The sequence below is a fragment of the Cibotium barometz genome, chromosome 2 (genome assembly GCF_041138505.1).
Source record: "Cibotium barometz isolate CiBa-2024 chromosome 2, ASM4113850v1, whole genome shotgun sequence".
Lineage (NCBI taxonomy): Eukaryota > Viridiplantae > Streptophyta > Polypodiopsida > Cyatheales > Cibotiaceae > Cibotium > Cibotium barometz.
Window position 1 is genome coordinate 10,105,443 of NC_141047.1, and position 22,797 is coordinate 10,128,239.

Below are 22,797 nucleotides of genomic sequence, written 5' to 3' on the forward strand. Positions count from 1 at the left end.
CTGAAGGTGGAAGTGATGTGTACATCTCATTCTCTTCCACTTCCCATGAGTGTTCTTTAACTAGTTGTGGTGGCAGACTTGTAAAAGTGATGCGTACATCTCATTCTCTTCCACTTCCCATGAGTGTTCTTTAACTAGTTGGGCAGACTTGTAAGGATGTGGTTCGTTCATCAGTTCAGTGAATCATCCCGAAAAATTTGCCCTTCCATGGGGTGTGCCTTCCATGTATGGAGATCGATCTTGAGAATTTACGAATTCTTTTGAATGTATACTTGTGGTCTAATGCCCAATCATGCACCAACTTGGCTTCCCTCATGAAGGGTTTGCCGAGATAATATCATATGAATCTCGTTGGCGCAAAAAGTCCATTACAGCAAATGCATGATGGTAACAGAATGAAAAGACATTAAGCTTAACATTTTTCAATAACCCCATTGGTCTTGAGGATGTTCCATCTTCCATCTTAACGATTAGGTCTGCTCTTTCTAACTCTGGTTTTCCCCAATTTTCCCAGCATCACTTGGTGATAATGCTCACACCCACACCACCATCTAGGATAGCAAGTGCTTGGTACCCGTTATGGTGAATTGGAATTGTGGTGTTCGTATGATCACTCTCATAATACTTCCCCAATTGGTGACAGGTATTTGGATGAATCTATGTGCTTCCCTTTCCACAGGTTCTTGGTTTTTCCCTGCCAACGTTGTCTAGCTCTCCTTCGTGGGCAACCGGTCATTGGGTTCATTCTCCCTTCTACCCAATCCTTGACATCTGCCCACAATGTCAGCGTGTTGCATAGCAATGGTCAGAGCAGCATTTTGACAGTTGTAGACAGTATTGCTAACAGACTTCCTGTCTCTAGGTTCTCTGGCAAGTGAGGGCTCCTTCCACATGTTTGTCTCATATTCAATCCTAAGGAATGATTGGTTTGACAATTCTTGATCTGCCTCTGAAAACATTATTGCCACCATTAGATTGCTATGAGTCCTTTCCTCCTCGGACTCTTCTGCTAGAATTAGAGGAGGTACATCTAATTTTCTTTCCTTTAACATCTCATTCCGTGGATACAATGTATGCTGCACATTTATAGTCTTGATGGTGGCATGGCTAGATGTAGAAGCATTAACATTAGCACAATATGGGTAGTCCTTGATCAGGTGATCAACACCACACTTAACACATGAAAGAGTTGGCATGGCATTTGTTTGTGATGCTATCGGCGGCTGAGTTTAACCAGTATTAGCCACATTCTTAAGAGGACACTCTGCTACTCGATGAGGTCCATTACAATGATAACACTGCATGGGTCCCCTTCTCATAGTCGAGTTTATGTATTTTCCCTTCCATTGTACTGTGGTTTGAAACACTAGTACTGGTGTGCTATTTTGTAAGACATAATACTTGAGTGTAACCTCAATTGGTTCCTCGTAGTAGTCCTTATTCACTTCTATTTTGCGCATAGATTCCTCCTCTTCCAAGGTTATTCAATCAACACCTGGTTGATCCTAGCCTTGGCCTATGGTGGCTGTGGTGGTAGGATGGGTGGCGGTAATGGTGACATGTCCTACATCCTAAACATTCATCTTGGTAAGTAGGACGTATTTGGCTACCCTCTAGCCACATTGGGTTGCATTGGTGGTACAAGTAAAGCTAGAGGCACTCTAGGTGCTGGCAATTGTGCTAAAGGCTTGATCCTTGGGTATCTACAGCCACATTGGGTTGCATTGGTGGTGCTGGTAAAGCTAAAGGCACTCTAGGTGCTTAAAATTGTGCTAAAGGCTCGATCCTCGAGTATCTGCACATGGAAGTATTATGGTTTCCTAGTCTTTGACAGTGAGCACAATAAAGTCGCTGCCTCGATCTTAGGTGAGGGCATTCAGTGCTCATATGATTTTTTCTACGGATTGAGCACCAAATCACTCTCGCCAGGGGTAGAGATGAGCATTTCTTGATGCTTCTCTCCCATCCCTGACTTTTAACTTTTCCAAAATGGCAATGCTAAGTTCTTCAACTGTCATGTTGCCAACTTGCTTATTCGTGGATCTCGCATCCTTATGACTAGAGACTCGTGATGCTACTACCACTGAAGCTGCCTTGGCATATTTTGGTTGCGATAACTCAAGCATATTATCTTCATATTCAATAGCCAACTTACAACACGTATCCCAAGTAGTCAGATGGGCCAACACCAGATAATCATGCATCTTATGATCTCGGACTCCTCTCCGGAAGTAGGGCAATAACTGATTCAGTTAGCCTTTCCCTCACTTGCATCTTGAGTTTAGGTGCTTGAGTTTAGAAACATAATCCCGCATGGATTCATTTTCTTTTTGTTTTATGTTATGGAGTTGAGCCACACATAACTCCCTCTATCACCACTTCGAGCAAAGCTCAGTATGAACACATTCTTAAGCCACGTAAAATTGACTTTATCTCTTTAGGCTTTAAGGTTTGATACCATTAGTGGGCTTTCCCTTTTAAAGTTAGAGAAAAGGCATGTATCATGGTCACATCGCTCACCGACCCCACATGTTTCACATGTTGACTCAAAGATCTCTATGTGTTGGATTGGGTCCCCATCTCCTGAGAACTTTTGCACAAGTTTCGAAATGATGTGTGGCTTCATCTGAGATGGTCTGGATTCAAGGGCCATGCCTAGTTCCCTAACCATACCTCTGCCGATTTCTACAACCATATTCAATAAATCCACCCTCGTAGCTATATTTAGATATGTGTGGGAATCTATTATTGACCTCCGACGAGCTATATCCTCCTACCTAAACCTCTTCCTCTACATGCGTAGTCTAGGTCTATGGCTGGGTCCGAGTAATTCCCCATCACCTGGCTCATCATTAGCGGCCTTAGCCAGCCTTTGTTGAAGTAAGAGTTCCATGCTCTACAAGAATGTGGGGTTATTGATCATTGCATTTATCTCCTCTCTTGTGTGTAGAGCCGATCCTCTCCTCCGGTAGATCCCCTAGGTATATTGTCCACTTCTTCTTGCAATTCGAGGTCTTCCTCAACCTTGGCTTCCTCATTTATGGGTTCTCGAGCTAGTATCTGTCCTTTTGCCATTCCCATCCCCATGTTACCCGTGGCTTCTCTAGATGTTTCTATTTCCTTGCTACGTAGCCATAACACATTCAAATTACCAATTTTCCTCTGTTCCGCCATCATTCTTCGTGTATCGAGCTCTTGCCTTTGTAAGCTTAGAAGCCGCAAATTAACACTATGCTGCCATTTTTATGTTAACTTCTAATTCCTCAAATATGGGGAGGAAGAAGATTTGACCCATCTTGGCAACATTTTCCTTATCCCGCCTTACCCTCTAGGAGTCATTCCACTCAGTCTCAAAGGGTTGGCATTTTTGGATCCAGACGTTAGGGCTATATGTGTTGGTAAGCCTAGTTTTGGACTATGCCCCACGCTCGTTGACGAGCCCATACCCGCAAATTGGGCTTCATCTTTTGTGCCGTGTGTTGGAGACCAAAAAATCCCCTAGCCATATCAAAGATTCCATTGGAATTTGTAGGAGAAGCTGGTTTCCCTTCGTCTCCAAGTTCAGAGAACCTTAATCCTTATTCCATGGATTCTTTTGCTAGTAGTTTCTGCAATGGTCAGATTTCTCCAACTACAACACTTAATTGAGTGCTCACCGAGAGGGACTTGAACCGACACTTCTCTGGTAGGAAGAACCTAGGTGATTAGATGCACTGTTGCCGCGGGGATAAGGTCATCTCCAATAAGTTTCCCTGACCTCGAGTGCATGAGAATATGATTCAACAGGCTAACTCACTACTCCAACTGTTATGCTCGGATTTCTATCGGACTGACGTTTCATGTCGTGAAATAGAAGACTGTTTCCCGTCGTGAAATGGCAAACTACGTTTCACATTATGAAATGGCAAACTATGTTTCACGTTGTGAAATATATTGCACGTTGTGAATAACTTGTGTTTCACGCTTTGAATTTTTGGTTTAGAATTGCATTAATCCAAGTCGGGGAGACTCCTATAGTGCACTTATGACCCTCTCTTACCTTTGGACTGACAATCCTGTACTCTGTGAAAAACCCTTTTCACGTCGTGAAATAGTAGGTCTTCGTGAAATGGTAGACTATGTTTCCCATCGTAAAAAGCAATGCGTTTCATGTCATAAAATGTTTCGCTGCACTTTCACGAGATAAGACTTTTTTGTTTTCTTATGTCAATCGTGTCAAGATAAGACGCACTAACTTTAGTAAGGCAATCTCAAAATTTCTAGCGCTGTGAAATGCAAAACGTTTCACGCCGTGAAATGATTTCCTGTGCTTTCACACATTGCCAGTCGAGTCAACAGAATAATGTTTTGATTGATTGAGAGTATGATTTCCCTGCCCCCAAAAGATCCAGAAAGGTTGTACCTAGCAAAAGGACTATAATGCAAGTCACCAACACAACTAATGGCTCCTTGTTTTTGTGATTTTCATGAATTTTTTTTTTTGAAAAACAAAAAAAAAGAGTGTTACCAACTGCTATCTCACAATAGCGAAATTGGTAACGAAATCAACAAAATCGAAAGAAAATCTTAGTGTAGCTTTCCTTTAGGTAATACAAAGTACTCACCCACACTTCCACACACACACATTTCCACGACTACTCGAATTTCTTCCCTTCCACACAAACCTTATCTACATAGTTTTGCAAAGGTGATAGTGAATCTTGCATAATGGGAGCTAGAGCTCTAAGAAGATGGAAGAAACAATGGTTGTTTCCCTCGCAGCAGCGCCAAAAATGTTATGGCCTACTGTACCTCCCAAGAGAACTCCACACATTCACATCTGGAAGAAGCAATAGACAACAACGCATTTATTTATATACACTTATTGATTTCAAAGCACTTTCAGTTGAAGAAGACTTGCTTGCTACAGTAGAACAAGACGTAATTCCTACAGTAGCACAAGACCCACTGCAAAGAGGAACAAGTAGATTTACACCACACGAGAGCAACCCCCCTTCAAAAGAAAATCTTTGACAAAAGGGCAGCCACATCAAATACCTCTCAGATACAGCAGAGTAGTTCACTTCAATTCAAATCTTACAAAAGAGAGAATAGTATGATAGTCTAGTCATTCTAATATGTTCATATGGAATAAACAGCACGATTAGAGAACAAAACAAGCAGATAAAGAAGAAAATCCACTTTAAAGAGACACCATGATGCTGCAATGGAGGGCTCATTGAACTCTCAAACATTACAAAAAACTCCTCCCAAAAAAAAAAAAAAAGGTGCTTTCCTTCACTGCAAAATGTATGGTGCTTGTTCCCCAAGAGGCGTTGGGTTCAAATATGAGACTTGTGTACACAGAAATATCAACAGAGAGGTCACATTTAGCTTTAGCATTCTATCACAGCATTAACACCATCCAGATGAGAGAGAAACAAGAGAAGACTTATCTCTAGCATGTGACATAGTATTAGAGAAATCTAAAGATCGAGAAGATCTTGAAGACAGAAAAGAACACCAAGGCCAGTCAGTGGTGGACCTCAAAAGAAGAGCCACTTTGTCACACACCTGCTGCTAACACTCTTGAAGGTCAACCATAGCAAGACGACATGGTTTAGACATAGGAAACTGCTGCTGATGCACGTAACCTTCTTCTAGCCCTTCTTGGCCGTTCCTCTGCTAGACAAACAATGACAAGGCCTTATTAACCTTTCCTTCTTGCATGCATGAGAGAGAGAGAGACAGAGAGACAGAGAGAGCTTGCCAGGTATCACTGTAATCCCATCCTTTTCAAAGACTCCCAATGGTGAGCCATTCACTGACAATAACGGTTCTCCTTTCTTCGGTAATCTCACTGTCTTTGGTGTCACTCCCACCATCAAATGCCCATCCTGTTACAGAAAAGCAAGCAGTTAAATTCCAACCCCTTTGTTTCATTTTTTCAATGTTCAATAAATCAGTGTGAGCCATGGTGAAGCTAACTGACCGTTGATGGTGTAGTAACATTAGAGTGCCCAAATTTTGAACTTCTGAAAGACTCCATGAACTTCAGAAACTCGTCATCTTCAGGCTGAACATAAAACACAGGCACATACCCAAATCTGATCTTAAATCCACAGTCCTATGCAGAAACCTAGCAGACATTCATGCCAAGCAACTTCTCAAATATGATAAGAAAAATAAGTTCACCTCATCCTGTCCAAGTTTATTGGCACTATGCAGCAGCTCTTCCTTTACTGCAAGCACAAACAGAATACTTGTCCCATGAGCACATGGAAAGCAAAGCATCAACTACACCCTACACATTCCTATGTTTCAAAATCTAACCATGAAAAAATACTGTATCCCTGCATCATCTTCTTTTTCAAGTTTCCTACGTGAAGCATTATTTTTTAACAACTTCTAAGGTCAGAGGGCAAAATGCCGAAATGCTTGGACCCATAAGCACATACAAAAAATTCAAATTGCTTCGTGATAAAATCTAACTCAAATGCAAAGAACCCCACGCCCTACGTAGTCTTCAAAATTGACTTGCTCAATATGCAAGACATCCAAAAGAAGTGGTATAAACATCCTATTCAACATGACAAAACGTACAGAAAGACCCTTTGGTGACAGGCGTCCTTGTCGATACAGAAGGCATGAAGAAAACTAGAGCCTTTCTCCTGCACTGATGATGCATCTCATTATGCTTTGAAATGCAAATTAGTAGAGGGAAACATGAAAGGCTTAAAGCATTTTCACCATCCTTTGAAATGCCAGAAAATTAAAAAAGAAAGAACCCAAATTTCTTTATTCTTTTCCTGTTTCCAAAACAAAAACCCCAACAATGGCCCTTTAAATGAAAAACAAGGAGCAAAATGCCAGGCAGGAAGGTAAACCCTGATCGTCATCTTCCTGCCCTTAAGAATGCCAAGCAGGAAACAAACCCTGGTCCCTGAGTAGCTTTGATGGATCATCTTGCCATCCTTGAATATGCAAGGCAGGAGCATAAACCTTAACTTCTCTGATGCATCTTGGCATGCAATACGAGGCATTTAGAAAACCATAGGCATCTTTGAAATGCAGAAACAACTCTAATCATTCTGAAGCATATGGGGAAAAGCCCAAATGAATATGATGCATTTTCTTGTGTTGTGAAATGTTAAGGCAGAGAGAAAACCCTAAATTCATTAAGCTTTACTCAATTCAGAAGAGAATACCTGCAGAGCTCAAGAAGGGAAAGCCTAGCGGCGTGGGCTGAGTGAGGTTTTGCAGTGAAGGGATAGGCTGTTCTGTGTGGAACTCGAAGCTGCTGGCGGTGCTGGGGCAGTCTGGGAGTTTAGGGTTTTGAGACTTGGGCCTGAGCTCGAGGATGCCGCTGTCTGAGGCCCTGATGCACTCCCTGTCCGGGCAGAACCTCCTCACAAACTCGCTTAGGGGCATCGCCCTCACATCCTTGGAAAGCATAGAAAGCGCCACTCGCAGCTGCGTCAAATACCCTTCCACCTCCGCGTCGCGAACGGCCCTTATGGCTGCAATTCTCCGCTCCGCTGCAAGCAAAATACAGATTCCTAAAGTTGCCCCAAATCGGAGCAGAATCACCCAAAATCGTGGCAAACTTGCCCTAAATCAGAGCAGAACCGCCATTACACACGGCAAAATTGCTCTCAAACAGACATGAGTCACCCTAAATTTCCCTCAATCAGAGGCATTTCTCGCACAGAAGGCGCACAAAACTTACCTTCTCTATGATTTGCCTCCATCATCTGCTGCTTCACATCGACCTGCTGATCATCTTGTTGTTGTTGTTGGGGAGGGATGATGTTGGAATCCTTCGGCGCCAGAGGCTTGCGAGCGACCGGTTTCCGAGCTCTGGCCATGATGCCAACGCTTCAGCAAAGATGGGCGCTCTGATTCAAAACTTGGAGTGCCACATTTCTAAACGTTAGGTTTCGAAACATAAAAAATACTACTATGTATGATTAATAATTAATAATTATTAGGGCCCCAACGTTTGGGAAAACATGAGGGGGTGGGTTTGCCTACAATGCATCAATTAATTAACGGAAGTGAATTATTTGGCCATCTCACATAACAAGGTTTTTTAACCTTCTATTCTACGTATTAGAGGGCCTGGCTCTGTGTGACACATGTCACGTTTTTTAGGCCATGCCCTGTATGCTTTCTTTCCTCCTTAATGCCATGCAGTCGCGAGTCTGCTAGCAGCCGCTCGCGCAGGATACGTTGTTGCAGGGGAGTTTGAAGTCGCTACCGTCGGATACGTTTGGCAAGGGAATTTGAAGACGCCTGTTTACAGGGGAATTTGAAGCCGCCGCCAGCCAGATACATATGTCGAAGGGGAATTCAAAAATTCGGCAACTCTTCTACCGCTCCTCCTCCTGCCGGCTTTGTATTGCTCTCGCGTGTATTCCTCCATTTCATGTAGCCGTCTTCTGTAGCTAAAAAAATATTATGGACCCCTAACCCAAGGAATGATCGCACAAGAACATCTTCTAAAAAAAAAGAAAGAGGTAGCAAAGGAAAAAATCAAACAAGCTCAAGAGGAAGCCAAAACAAAATAGAGACTCCAAGGGAGAATGCTACATGTAAACATGGCTTCACTCACCTTGCTTGAAAGAGAATGACCTGGATATTAAGCCTGCATGCCTCAATGTATATGTATCTACCAAAGGGTAGTCAAACAAAGAGCATTGCATTGATTGATATGGGATCAAGTCATAACTTGATTTCCTATGAAACATGGGTAGCTCTAAACACACCCCACCTAGAGGCACCTAATGCACAAGTTCGCAATGTGCATCTATCAATTACGCAAACAATGGGATTTTTGAATGTTAACATCTCCATCAGAAATAATACCTTGGTTGGGAAGGTATTTGTTATGCCTGCAAGAACAATGGAGCAGGAACAATGGAAGAGGAGATGATTCTAGGACGATCCTAGATTTGCGCCTGCAACTGTAACATCCAATGGGAAAGACAGACAATATTTGTTATGCCTACAGGAACAATGGAAGAGGAGATGATTCTAGGACGATCCTAGATTTGCGCCTGCAACTGTAACATCCAATGGGAAAGACAGACAATACAACTTAACGATGGCAATGACACAATGACAATCCCATTATGGAGTCCTTTAAATAAGGGAAAGAAGGAAATTACATGTGACATGGAGCTGCCAACGCCAAGCAAAATGGAAGAATCCACAAAACGACCGTCCACCTCAAACCAGCATCACCGCTCAAGAGGACCACAAAAAAAGCACTACATGTATCCAGTAAGACAACAATGGGTTCCCAAATCCCAGCTTTAAGCCCAAGGATACTATGGTAATGACAAAGCCTCATGGGTGTCATGGTAGAGAAACAAAGCTCCATGCAAGAGCCAAGGGAATCAAACCATGGAGAAAAAGTAGCAACCCAAGCATGCCCAAGTACCACTTGGCATTTGAAAAAGGAAGACTTACTAGCAACGTAGGGCTACTATCAAGGAACGAAAAAAGTATGGGTAGCAAGGGACAACATAAGATCCAGTGCGGCGTTTACCTCCAAAAGAACAAAAGATAGCCATAGGCACAAGCAAAATCAAAGCCCAAATATATCAAGTGTCAAGACAGCACCAAACTTGGTCTAGAGGAAGAAAGCCATTCACCCAAGTAAACAAGGAAGTGCAACACCTCCAACATCACCCCAAAAAAAGACCAAGGAGAGCCAAGTTCTAGACAATGGAAACGTTGAAGTGAGCCCACATGCACAGGAAACACAACAGGTTCACGAAGATTTGGTATATGAAGTGGGTAGAAGGGAAAATAAAAAGTTCTCTCAGAACTAAAGCATCTACAACAACGCATACCCACAAGCTCCAAAGTGCCAACTTGGTTCCCATGGCAATAAGAAAGAGGGAAGGTGAAAAAAAGTACCTAGATACCAAGTCAATCACTTCAATTTTCAATGGGTACAAGGTAAATGGTTAAGCATTCACGTTGTGAAATGTCTACCCCATTTCACGCCGTGAGACAGTTCATATGTTTCACGTGCTCAGTTCTACTCCTCTAAATGCGTATTCTTCGACTTTGGAATGTTTAAGCATATAGGACTCCCTAGGGTATCAACATTTGCATGCATAAGGGAACACACGCTTTTCACGTTGTGAAATGCTTCATGCCATTTCATGCCATGAAATGCTTCAGACCGTTTCACATTGTGAAACACTTCAATCCATTTCACACCGTTAAATGGTCAAAAAGATCCAGCGAATCGTCTCTGGCCACGTGGCATGCCCAATTAAGATGACCGTCGGGCCAACGGCTAGAGCATAAATACGTTGCCTTTCCTCTTTCATGCACTTTTGCTCATTGTAATCTTCTTCGAAGGTCTTCTTCTCCGCATTGTGATCATCGTCTGCACTCCATCATCCCATCACTTCGCCACATTCGTTTCTCAAGTAGGAGCTCTACGCTTTCCTTATGCATGCTTCAATTTGATTCTTGAGTGAATAAGCTCAATACTGCCTGCACAATCTGTCTTTCGATGCTACAATGCTTGTATTTGATTCTTTTCTTTCCCTTTTTTTATCTTTTTTGATCTCCCCCTTGCTAGTCTAACATGATACTTCACTCTCACTAAATAAATGCATATGGGCTTGCACGTCATGAAACAACAGTCTGCTATTTCACGACGTCAAATCCCCCACCTGCACTTTCACGAACCATCTTTTCCTGCAATCGCCCTACTGATTATAAGTTGCCTTCTACTGATTATAGATACCACTAACTTGCAACTATACTTTCACGCTGTGAACAACATTTTGCTTTTTGATGGAATAACTCCTTCACGCTCTAACAGTTCACGCCGTCAATTGCATTCTACTATTTCACGGCCTAAAAAATTCATGCACTAAAACTTTCACGCATTAACACTTTCACGGATTAACACTTTCACGCACTAAAACTTTCACGCATTAACACTTTCACGCAAAAAAAATTCACGACGTGAATTGCATTCTGCTAGTTCATGGACTAACACTTTCACGGTAAACTACTAATCCACGTCATATATCTTCTAATTCACCACAACACCACACTATCTATGTTCCTCACCATATTAACACTCTTTCCATCATGCACCAAGAGCTCCTACTAGTTAGCAAGACTGATGATCTCATGATAATATTACAGATGGCTACAACCAAAGACTCCAACCTCGAGTTTGAAGGGGCCCTAATAGTAACTCAAGCCAGTGCCATCGAATCACTAGCTGCGAAAAAGAAGGGAGGATAACGGGGCACCAAGCTCACATATCTTGGTTCTTATGCCAAGGATCTGAAAGGCACCATGCTACACGAGGACATCCACACGGATCAGGGCAAGATTCTCTTCCAATACCACAGCCCAAATTAACATCTTGGAAGACACAGATGTCAAGTATAAGTTGAAAAAGGTGGGGCTGGGCAAGATGGCTGAGATACTCCTCCACACTTTCAATTAATCACTATGTGCAGAGTTTCTCGAATCCTACGACAAAAATACCAAAAGAGGGACGATCACAAAGCCAGATGGATCCACATAACAGGTACACATCTCATTGAGACCATGATATGAAAGGCACTTCAACTGCCACCTTCCATTCCATCACATCGATCAGATGCCAATGGAAGACATGTTAATAAAAATTTCATACAATTCTAATGGGGTTAAATATGATAACATTAGGGAAGAAGTAGATGAAAGAGCCTGTCGAGCCATGTCAATGATCATGCATGTAAAACCAGTGGATAGATACAACCGAATACCTGTTACAAAATAGCAAAGGTGCATGAGGAGAAGGCAAAGGATTGGGCTTGGTTCATCCACAAAGAAATGGAGCACTACCTCAAGTCTCACCAATCAAAGGTGTGAAACCCTTGCCTCCTAACCAAGATACTTAGCCATGCTGACCACATCATGATACCCCAAGGCCCTCAGGAACAAGATATATCACATGCCTAGCAGCAATAGGGGGTCATGGAGGTTCCAACACACCTCATAACATTACTGCTTGATGCAAAAGTTTCGCTATTTGCATAATTTCCACCATGTTGTGCATAATGTCCACCATGTTGTGCTCACAGCTACGTGTGGATCATTAGCCATGAGTCGGTTGAGGTTTATGATATGCACCAATATCTAAATCTATTTGAATCAACCTTATATCATCCCCTGGGTACTATAAAACTATATAAAAAGATACATAAACATCTGGAGGCTATTATTTATGATTTTGAATCCCCCCTAATCTCCACCCATTTCAAAGGAAGGTCAAGAGGATGCTCCAAGATCCTCCACCTCTATAACTTACCCCGTGTTTACTTCCCTTTCAAGTAAACTACTTAATCCCTCTCCTAGTGTATCTCCTACAAACCAAATTGAGGTAGAGTGTATATTCTCTCGTTACTCTTTTACCCCTGTTGAATTTCCACTAACCCTCTCACCCCCAAGGAGTTACTGGGAACTACTCTATCTCCACCCAAGAGCTCAATGAGGTACGTAATCTACCCCCTTGAGATGATTTACAAGCTTTTATTAATGAGAATTTCATGAAGTCTTTATCAGCTCTGCTGCTGCAAAATACGAGGGCCTCATATACGAGCATGGAACCCCCTCTTATAACCCAAATTGATGTTCAAGGTGTTGATGCAGACTACACCCTTTGAGCCAACATGGAGAATCTTGCCAGAAGCCTACTCCACTATAGAGTCAAGGCGGCAACCATATGTACCATATCCTATGTGAGCCCTTATGCTAGACTTAGAAGAGCTGCTACAAATGGGAGGAGACGACACTTTGTGGGAAAATGTGGCATGGCACACCAAACTAGCAAACCCACACTTAGCTGATCTACTGGAGATTCGCATTGTCACATTTATGATCAATTATTGTTTTTGAAGGTGGGAAAAACAGCATCCAATGTAAACAAGGGGGGATGTATTGCAAAAGAAATAGATGATACCAATCCTTTTGCCTAGAGGATTTTGGAATACAACTTAATTGTCCGCAAGGAGTATCTCACATTGCCAGAATACAGTTTCCGGTACCAATGCTCCCGGCCAACACAAAGAGTGGACCCATTATACATGCTGATCAAGAAAAGGCTCACTCCTTTACAGTTCCACAAAGAAAAGGCTCACTCCTTTACAGTTCCACAAAGAAAAGCAATGGGATTCCCACGTATGTTACAACTTCCCTCAATTCTTGCCATCAACATTCCAAGATATAACCACTCAAAGAAATTAGATGCTGACATGGATACGAGCATGGCAAAGAATCCCAAATCCAGACATAGTGGCTGCCGTAAGATTTTTGAAGTTGATCAAAGTTCTCATCAATCAACCAAAGGAGAGATATGATGGATATAATGAATAGCAGTTGTACTTGGATATAAACACAAGCCCAGATGAACGAGTAATGATGCTTTATTATTATCGCCACAGGTGTCTACCAGGATACATGCTTGTCACATTTGAATATATGGTAGACACCAGGTTCTAGACATCACACTCAGCATTTCGAAAAGAACCCTCAAAAATCTTTAATCATGCCGAAACTTCTATAGACATGAGTTCGGCGACCAGGTCTTTTGACCAACGTAAGAGGTTCTGAAGACAGAACTTACATCAGGTAGGGGGGATTTTAATCCCATTTTGGATTAACAAAGATACTCCTCCATTTGAGGAGATTAATAAGTGTTATGTAAAGGCACTATAAAGGTTGTATATTATGAGATACTAGCCACCCAAGGCTTTAGTTAGTAAGTGTTGGGCGCCCAAGTGTGAATAAGGGCCAGTTGTATATAAGGCAATTTCTCATAATGGAAAGACACAATCCCTCTTTGTGCTATGAGAGCTCTTGTCTTGTCTTGTGTATGAGAGAGAGAGAGAGAGAGAGAGAGAGAGAGAGAGAGAGAGAGAGTGATGAAAAAAAGGTAGAGGGAGAGGAGACACACACACAGGAGAAAACCCTAATGTATTATGCAAACCCTAACCATAGAGGGAAGCCATCTCCCTTCTCACACAATGCATAAAGACATAATCCATAATCTACAACACACTACATGTGTTATTTCCACATACTGCTAACCCTAGCTAATGTCCACACACTATGACCAGCTGGACGTGATCATTTATGTCACACATGTAACTACCTAACATGCCAACACACAGTGCAACTGGCACAAGCTGACATCGAGCTTGAATCTCAACAGTCCCTCTCAAGCTCATGATGTACTACCATAGATGAAGATGTAGATGAGCTTGGGCTATCAAAGCTCTCAACACTCCTCCTCAAGTTCATCCCATGTACTCCCAACATAGTATGGAAATACTCAAACTTCTCCCTCTGCTAAGTGGCTTAGTGAAGATGTCGGCCACCTGCTCTTCAGTCTTCACATACTGCAAATCCACTGTACCATCCACACTTTCTCTCTGACAAAATGATAGTGGACCTCTATGTGTTTGGTCCGCGCATGAAAAACTAGATTCTTGGCCAACTATATGCTGCTCATGTTGTCACAATGAATGACAACCTTGCCATCAATAGGCTCACCCAAATCAACCAAGAGACTCTTTAACCATACTCCTTCACATGTAGCAATGGTTGCACCCCTGTATTCAACCTCTGTAGTACTAGATAAAGCAACAGTAGGTTGCTTCTTGCTACTCCAACTCACCACTGCACTTCCAAATGTAAAGGCATAACCACTAGTAGACCTCCTGTCATACAAGCTATGTGCCCAATCTGCATTTGTGTAGCCGTGTACATCCCAGCCTTTACCATGCTCATAAAGAAGACCATAATGTGCAGTGGTCTTTACATAGCGCATAATGCGTCGTCTCACTGCATCCAAATGAGGTTTTCTGGGGCTTTGCATAAATTGGCTGACTAGCCCCACCGCATAACTGAGATCCGGGCGTGTGATAGTCATATAAATAAGACTGCCAACCATCTTTCTATACATAGATGGATCATCCAACTCTTCACCAAAATCAGCCCGCAGCTTCACATTCTGCTCCAAAAGTGTGCTCATTGGCTTACACCCTGTCATCCCATATTTTGCCAACATATCCAATGCATATTGGCGTTGCACTAACCATGTCCCTGCATGGTCTTTGATCACTTCAATCTCAAGAAAATATCTCAACTCACCCAAGTCTTTCATACCAAACTGCCCACTCACTTGACATGCATAACATCTGTAGCATGATCTCCTGTGACAATCAAGTCATCCACATAGATGACAAGTAAGATAATCCCATGATATGTTTTCTTCACATAGAGTGGAATCTGCTGAAGAAACCTGAAATCCAAGGGAGATAAGATATCGGCTTATCTTATCACTCCAAGCACGAGGTGCTTGCTTCAAACCATATAATGCTTTCTTTAATCTGCATACATTAATGGGGTACCTCGGGTGTACATATCCTTCTGACTGTGCCATATAAACTTCCTCTTGTAAATCACCATTTAGAAATGCATTTTTCACATCCATTTGATGCATTTCCCAGCCATTTGCTGAAGCCATAGCAATGACTGCTCTCACTGTTCCCATCTTTGCAACTGGACTAAATGTTTCATCATAGTCCAAGACTTGGGTTTGTGCATAACCCTTAGCTACCAACCGTGCTTTATGGCGCTCAATGGAACCATCTGATTTGCATTTCACCTTGTAAACCCATTTGCAACCAATGACATTTTTACCTTGTGGTAAGGCAACCAAATCCCAAGTTTCATTATGAACCAATGCATCCATCTCAACATCCATTGCCTTCTCCCATACATGCTTCCCAATAGGTTCCACATGCTTCACCAAAGAGGTCATATATGCATAATGCATAGAAAAGTCACGATATGTCAACTTGTCAACTGGATACCTGACCCTTTGGGACCTTCGAAATGCATGTATATCACTCTGAACACCTATCACTCTAGCATGTGGGGGCACATATCTATCCTGCCTTGCATCAGGTGTGCGTAAAGACTAGGCATTCATTAGCTTAGCAATGATGTCTACTAACTCCATGTAAAAGGAATTAGACCAATTGTTTAAGTTGAGAGAGTAATTAGCCGATTAATGACCCTCTGTTTCACTAATCACTGTAGATAGCCTATTTAATCAGTTCCATAATGCATGATTGTTCCAACCAATCACATAGCAACCTTCTCAAGTATGTGTATCACAAAATTGCTAAGCAATTTTTGGGTTTAATCAACCACACAACTAAAATTTGGCCTCCACTTTGCATAGTATTGAAAAAACTGCTCTGTTTCTTCCCTACAATCTGTGCCGCCTGCTCCTGAGGAGTTGGGAGGATTGTAGTGGCTATTGAAGGTATAGGGGAGTTCCCAACACTCGTAGGCATGTACCCAATCCATCAATGAGGTGATTTTTGCAAAAAACCGACTTTAATTTCATCCACAATGGACATCTCTTCTCTGTTTTTGTGAGGACTTCAAACCAGTGAATTTCCAATCACTAATATGCATCAACTGTGCTCCAAATTCAATCTAGGGCTTGCACATGAGTTGCCAATATATTCCCATTTGCCAGATACATGATTCTTTGTCAGATTTGCAACCATTTGCCTCATACATTCACCACACTCAAGCTTCAATGGAGAGCTTGAAAACAAAATTTTTTCCTTTGCTTTGGGCAATTCAAATCTGTTGTTGTTTGTGTTTTTGCACCTGCAATCCACTCAAGGATGTTTAGTAGTCCTTACCTGGTAGGCCAAGCTCTCAGATTTGATGAAAATCGGTGTGCTCCAAGTTTCATAGCTCCAATGGCAAGCTTCATAGCTTCCTCTCCCTCTTCTCTCACTCACTCATAAACCCTAATAGAGATCACCAGGCTCTTATACCATGATGAAAAAAAAGGTAGAGGGAGAGGAGACACACACACAAGAGTAAACCCTGATGTATTATGCAAACCCTAACCATAGAGGGAAACCATCTCCCTTCTCACACAATGTATAAAGACATAATCCATAATCTACAACACACTACATGTGTTGTCTCCACACATTGCTAACCCTAACTAATGTTCACACACTACGACCAGCTAGACACGATCATTTATGTCTCACGCATGTTACTACCTAACATGCCAGCACATAGTGCAACTGGCACAAGCTGACATCGAGCTTGAATCTCAACAGTGTGCTCTAGTGCATGTTCCTCTTCCATGCTTGTGTGTGAGAGAGTGAGAGGACGATTGCCTTGCATTGTGGTGTGAGCGACTCCGCGGAGTGGAGGTGGAGATTGGAGGATTGGAACTTCCAAAAGCGATCTTGGAGAGCATCAAGGGACGTGAGCTCGAAGCATCATCATCAACACTGATGGTAGGTTCACCATTGGTAATTTAAGATAAATGGTTAGCTAGAACATGTTGTGATCCTTTCCATATAATGATTTTGTGAAGTCAAATTTCAAAAGCAAAAGCAACCAGCATGTGATGTGTTCTATTGTGCAAGGCTTGTTTACAAGGTATAGTAATGCGTATACTAATGGTTGATGTAAACCATACCATGGCTAATCTCGTTATGGCCCATTTCTGGCTAGAAGTAAGATAGGCTTTAGCTTAGAAAAGTTGAATATGATAAACAAGTTGCAAATAGCCATTTCTGGCCCTTTTGCAAAAGGGCATCTTGCCAAGCCTCTCTAAAGTAGTTCAATCATAGCTTCAATTAGCTTTATAAATTAATAATGAATGACTTTCCCAAACTTAATAATATGAATGAACAATAAATATTATTTGTATGTAATTAATAGTCGTCTAGTTGAGGTCCTAGGTCCATATCAATTTTAGAATAACAACAATAAACATGTGGACACCAATATTTTTATGTTGTTTATTAGTAGCCTTGGTATGCTTGATGTTTAAAGTTGATTAAAATGCTATGAAGTTTTCTCAAGTATAAAAAATCTTTTTGTTTTGCCTCTCTCTCTCTCTCTCTCTCTCTCTCTCTCTCTATATATATATATATATATATATATATATATATATATATATCACACACACACATTGGTTCTAACTATGTCTTCTCCTCTTCTGTTCTATGAAGAAAGATTTCCAAGAGATGATCACTAGCATAAATATGATGGCCAAGGGAGTTTTGAAAGAACACATTAATTTAAAAGTCCCAAGCAAAGTTGAGGAAAGTAAATTGAGGTAGTTGCCAGCCCTTTAGATCCACATGGGTGGTTTACTAAGGGTGGCATATAGATGGAAACATGGATGGAAAGGAGAGATTTTTAGATTTGTAAGTAGCCAAAGTTGTGCCAATGATAAAGTGAAAGCATGTCAAAGTTTCACAAACAAGGCAATCATATAATACTTGCTTACCATAGGAATTGAGTTTCATAACAAGGCAATCATACAATACTTGCTTACCATAGGAATTGAAATAGGAGAGGATTGAGTTTCTCAAACAATCAAGTACACTCAAAGACACCAAGATATGGATCAAAGAAGTGTTGGAATTAGGGTTGCAGGAAAGCACACAAAGCTTGGAGATGAAGAAGCAAGAATGCACACAACACAAAGTGTATTAGATTGTGTCAATGTACAAAAGATAAGTTAGCCCTATAATGATGGGCGTATATACAAGCCGGGGGAAAAACCTCCTAAAGAGGGAAAAAGTACCCCAGCGGTCCTAAGTGTGTTCACACACATCACTGCCTATGTATATGGCAACAAATCCCCCCTGGGAGTGATGGTGTGAACGAGAGCTGGCACTCATGTATAGGGGAGTGCCATGCCCGAAGTAGATCAATCCACAAAGGGGAGCAAGCCCAAAGCTTTGCGGAAAGCTTCGAACTTCTCACGAGGAAGCGCCTTTGTGAAAAGATCGGCGAGGTTGTCCTGTGTTGGCACATAGGTCAAGCTGATCTCTCCTGCTGAGAGTCTCTCCCTGACATAGTGATAATGCACCTCAATGTGCTTTGTGTGAGCATGAAAAACTGGGTTTCTCGCAACTGCCAATGCACTCTGACTGTCAGTGAAGATAGAGGTGGCAGACTCCTGTCCAACACCCAAGTCAGCCATAAGCCGTCTGAGCCACACACACTCAACCGTTGCTGTGAAAGCTGCCCTGTGCTCAGCTTCACAACTAGAAGTGGCCACAGTAGGTTGCTTCTTGCTCAACCAAGATATGCATGAGCTACCGAGCATGAAACAAAAACCATTTGTGGACACTCTTGTGTCATAGCAACCAGCCCAATCTGAGTCCGAAAAAGCATGTAAATCTGGCGGCAATGATCCCCCCTTGGGATAAAACAACCCAAGATGTATGGTGCCACTCAAGTAGCGAAAGATGCGTTTAACTGCCTTCCAATGCTGAGACCCTGGGCTATGCATAAACCTGCTCACCTGTGAGACTGCAAACTGAATGTCTGGCCTCGTAATGCATACATAAATGAGGCAACCAACAGCTGTCTGATAGAGTGTGACATCAAAGTGATCTCCAGCATCATGATATGAAGACTCAACTTCAAACCTGTCTCCATTGGGAGTAGCAATAGGCTTGCAGTCTTCAAGGCCAAATCTCCGCAACAATGTCTCAATATACTTTGTCTGACACAAAGCAATACCTCCATCACACTGCTTAAATTGTATCCCCAAATAATGATACAAATGCCCCAAATCTGACATCTCAAAAGTGGCATTCAAATTAGCCTTAAAATCAACAATATGACTCTCATTTGGTCCTGTGAGCAGCATGTCATCGACATAGAGAGCAATGATTAGATGTACACCATCCACACGTTTAACATACAAAGTGCTTTCTATTGGACTATTCTGAAACCCATGTGCAGTCAAATATGCATGTATCTTTTCATACCAAGCTCGTGGAGCTTGCTTTAAACCATATAAAGCCTTTTTCAACTTGCACACTTTGTTTTCCTGCCCTCTTTGAACAAAACCACGAGGCTGCGATACATACACCTCCTCATGCAAATCTCCATTCAAGAATGCAGTCTTTATGTCCAACTGATGTACATTCCAACCATTATGAGCTGCCAATGCACAAATGCTACGAATGGTAGTCATATGACAAGTGGGAGCAAAGGTCTCATCAAAATCAATGCCCTTTTCTTGAGCATAACCCTTTGCAACAAGTCTAGCCTTATAGCGATCAACACTGCCATCTGGCTTTCGTTTCAACTTAAAAACCCACTTACATCCAATGGCCTTTTTACCAATAGGCAAATCACACAAAGACCATGTACCATTCTTCATTATAGCATCATATTCACTTTGCATTGCAGCCAACCAATTTTCTGAATTTTGTGTCTCATCAAATGAAAGAGGTTCTTCCTCTTCACACGTACTAGACACAGCCAAAGCATAACAATCTGATGCATAAGAGGCATGTTGAAAACCTGAACGAGTACGACTAGTCATAGGTGCATCAATCTTACTATTACGCAAGGTTTGCAGCAGCCATTTAGGCATACCTCTAGCCTGCTCATTTTCAGCCCTATCCTCATGAATTACATCCTGTAAATCTGCATCAGAAATAGGCTGATCTATGATGTTGTTTGAACTCTGCATAGGCTGAATATTTGCCTCATTAGGACTTACATTTGAATTCCCACCTGTAAAGAGAGGCAACAATGTATCAAATACATCCCGTGAGCTCACACCTGTCTCTTTGGTACATGATAACAAAGGCTGCACTGCATCTTCCACAAAAACAACATCTCGACTAATCAAGATACGCTTTGACTGCGGATGATACAATCTGTAACCCTTGCTCTCAGCACTATAACCAACAAAAATGCATTTGACAGCCTTATCATCCAATTTTCTGCGTTGTTGCACAGGCACTAAAGCATAGGCCAAGCAACCAAAGACACGCAAGTGACCAATAAAAGGCTTCCTGCCATGCCAAGCTTCGTATGGAGTAATAGACTGCAAGGCCTTAGTGGGACACCTGTTGAGTACATATGCAGCACACATGACAGCCTCAAGCCAAAACGCATGTGGCAAAGCTTGGCTCTTGACCATACATCGTGCCATCTCCATAAGTGACCTGTTCTTCCTCTCAGCAACACCATTTTGCTGAGGGGTATACGGCACTGTACATTGGTGTTTTATCCCACGACTAGCCAGAAATGCATCAAACTCTTTAGACATGTACTCCCCCCCTCGATCTGTACGGAGGGTGCCCACAGTACAATTGGATACATTTTCAACCATAAGAAAAAACTGTTTGAAGCACAAAAACACTTCGGACTTTGCCTTCAGTGGATATACCCATGCATGCCTTGAGTAATCATCAATGAAAGTCACGAAGTACAAGTGTTTACCAAATGACGGAGTTTGCATAGGCCCACATACATCATTATGTACAAGCTGCAATTTGCGAGTGGCCCGCACAGAACCATCCTTTGGAAACGCAGAACGCTGCATTTTGCCCAAAATACAGCCTTCACAAACATGTTTCAATGGTGCCTCAAGAGGGGGCAATGAAGCAACCATATCAAATTTCTGCAAACGCAGCAAACTAGCAAAGTTCAGATGACCAAAACGAGCATGCCATAGTTCTGCATCTGAAACTGCCTTTTTCATCAGAAACTGCATTTGCTGAATCTTCCACACACTTGTCATAAGAATTGAGCCTATACAGCCCACGAAACAAGGTGCCAGATACAATAATCGTATCACCAAAAGTCAAATCATGAACAGTACATCTGTCATCCACAAATTTGACTACAAGTCCAAGTCTAGCAAGCGCAGAGACAGACAATAGATTCTTCTTTATCCCTGGCACATACAAAGCATCTGAAAGTGTGAAAGCGCTGCCATTTGCAGTAGTAAGCATAATTTTACCAATGCCCTTCACTGGGTAAGAAGCATTATTGGCACATGTGACAGTATTCCCATTAGGGACAGCCTCAAGAGAAGTGAACATATCACGATGCGAGGTAATGTGCTTTGTAGCACCACTGTCAAAATACCATACATGAGAGTCAACAGAAACTGCCAAACATGCATCATGTACAGATGGGTCATACTGGCAATACACGCTAAACGCCCATTCTGTATCCTGCACAACATTTGCAGAATCTGCATTTGTAGAAGCATCCGCTATTGTGGCTGCATTTGACTCTTTCTTCTTTGCCTCTTTAGCCTTTAGCTTAGGGCAATTCTTAATGACATGATCATTTGCCTTACAATAGTTGCACCTGGTCTTTTTCTTGCCTTTATCAAGAGCCTTCTCAGACTTATTGTTGCTACCTGTGGAAGGAGAAGAAGTTGCAGACCTACTAATAGGAGAAGAAACAGTGGAAGGGGCTGCCTTACCACTTCTTCTCTGCTGTTGGGCAGCAATAAATGCTTGATCAACTGCACGCTGCATGGCCCTGTTTTGCCTGGACTGTGCTTCTTGCAAGAGTTTGTTGACCAAAGTATCATACTTGACAGCATCAGGTCTGTCCTCATTAAGAAGTCTCCACGTGGAAGCAAAAGTCTGATATGTCTCAGGTAAAGCATCAAGAACAGTCTGCACAAGAGAATGATCAGGAATAATCTCACCTGTAGAAATCAACTGTTCTTTGAGATCTTTAATCTCAGCAAGAAAAACATTCATGTCATCATCTTCTTGCATAATCTTCAATTTTAGCTCTTTACGTAGGTAAGCGATTTTTGCCTCGTTACGACCTGCATACAAACCAGCTAGAATATCCCAAGCCTGTTTTGCTGTTTTAGCTGAACGAATATGTGGGGTGATGTTACGTTTGACAGAAAGTGCAATCAAGGCATGAGCCTGCGCA

At 42.1% G+C, this 22,797-nt stretch overlaps 1 protein-coding gene across 1 annotated transcript; it reads right to left on the bottom strand.

The window, feature by feature from the left end:
* Positions 1-5,255: 5,255 nt before the first annotated feature.
* LOC147640624 (translation initiation factor) lies at positions 5,256-7,923 on the bottom strand. Its single transcript, XM_086813605.1, has 6 exons — positions 7,709-7,923; positions 7,188-7,517; positions 6,175-6,221; positions 5,972-6,055; positions 5,750-5,876; positions 5,256-5,661 (listed from the first exon to the last, which is right to left on the bottom strand). Exons 1-6 carry the CDS (start codon positions 7,845-7,847, stop codon positions 5,600-5,602), a joined length of 789 nt encoding a protein of 262 aa, XP_086669731.1. The 5' UTR covers positions 7,848-7,923; the 3' UTR covers positions 5,256-5,599.
* Positions 7,924-22,797: the final 14,874 nt, after the last annotated feature.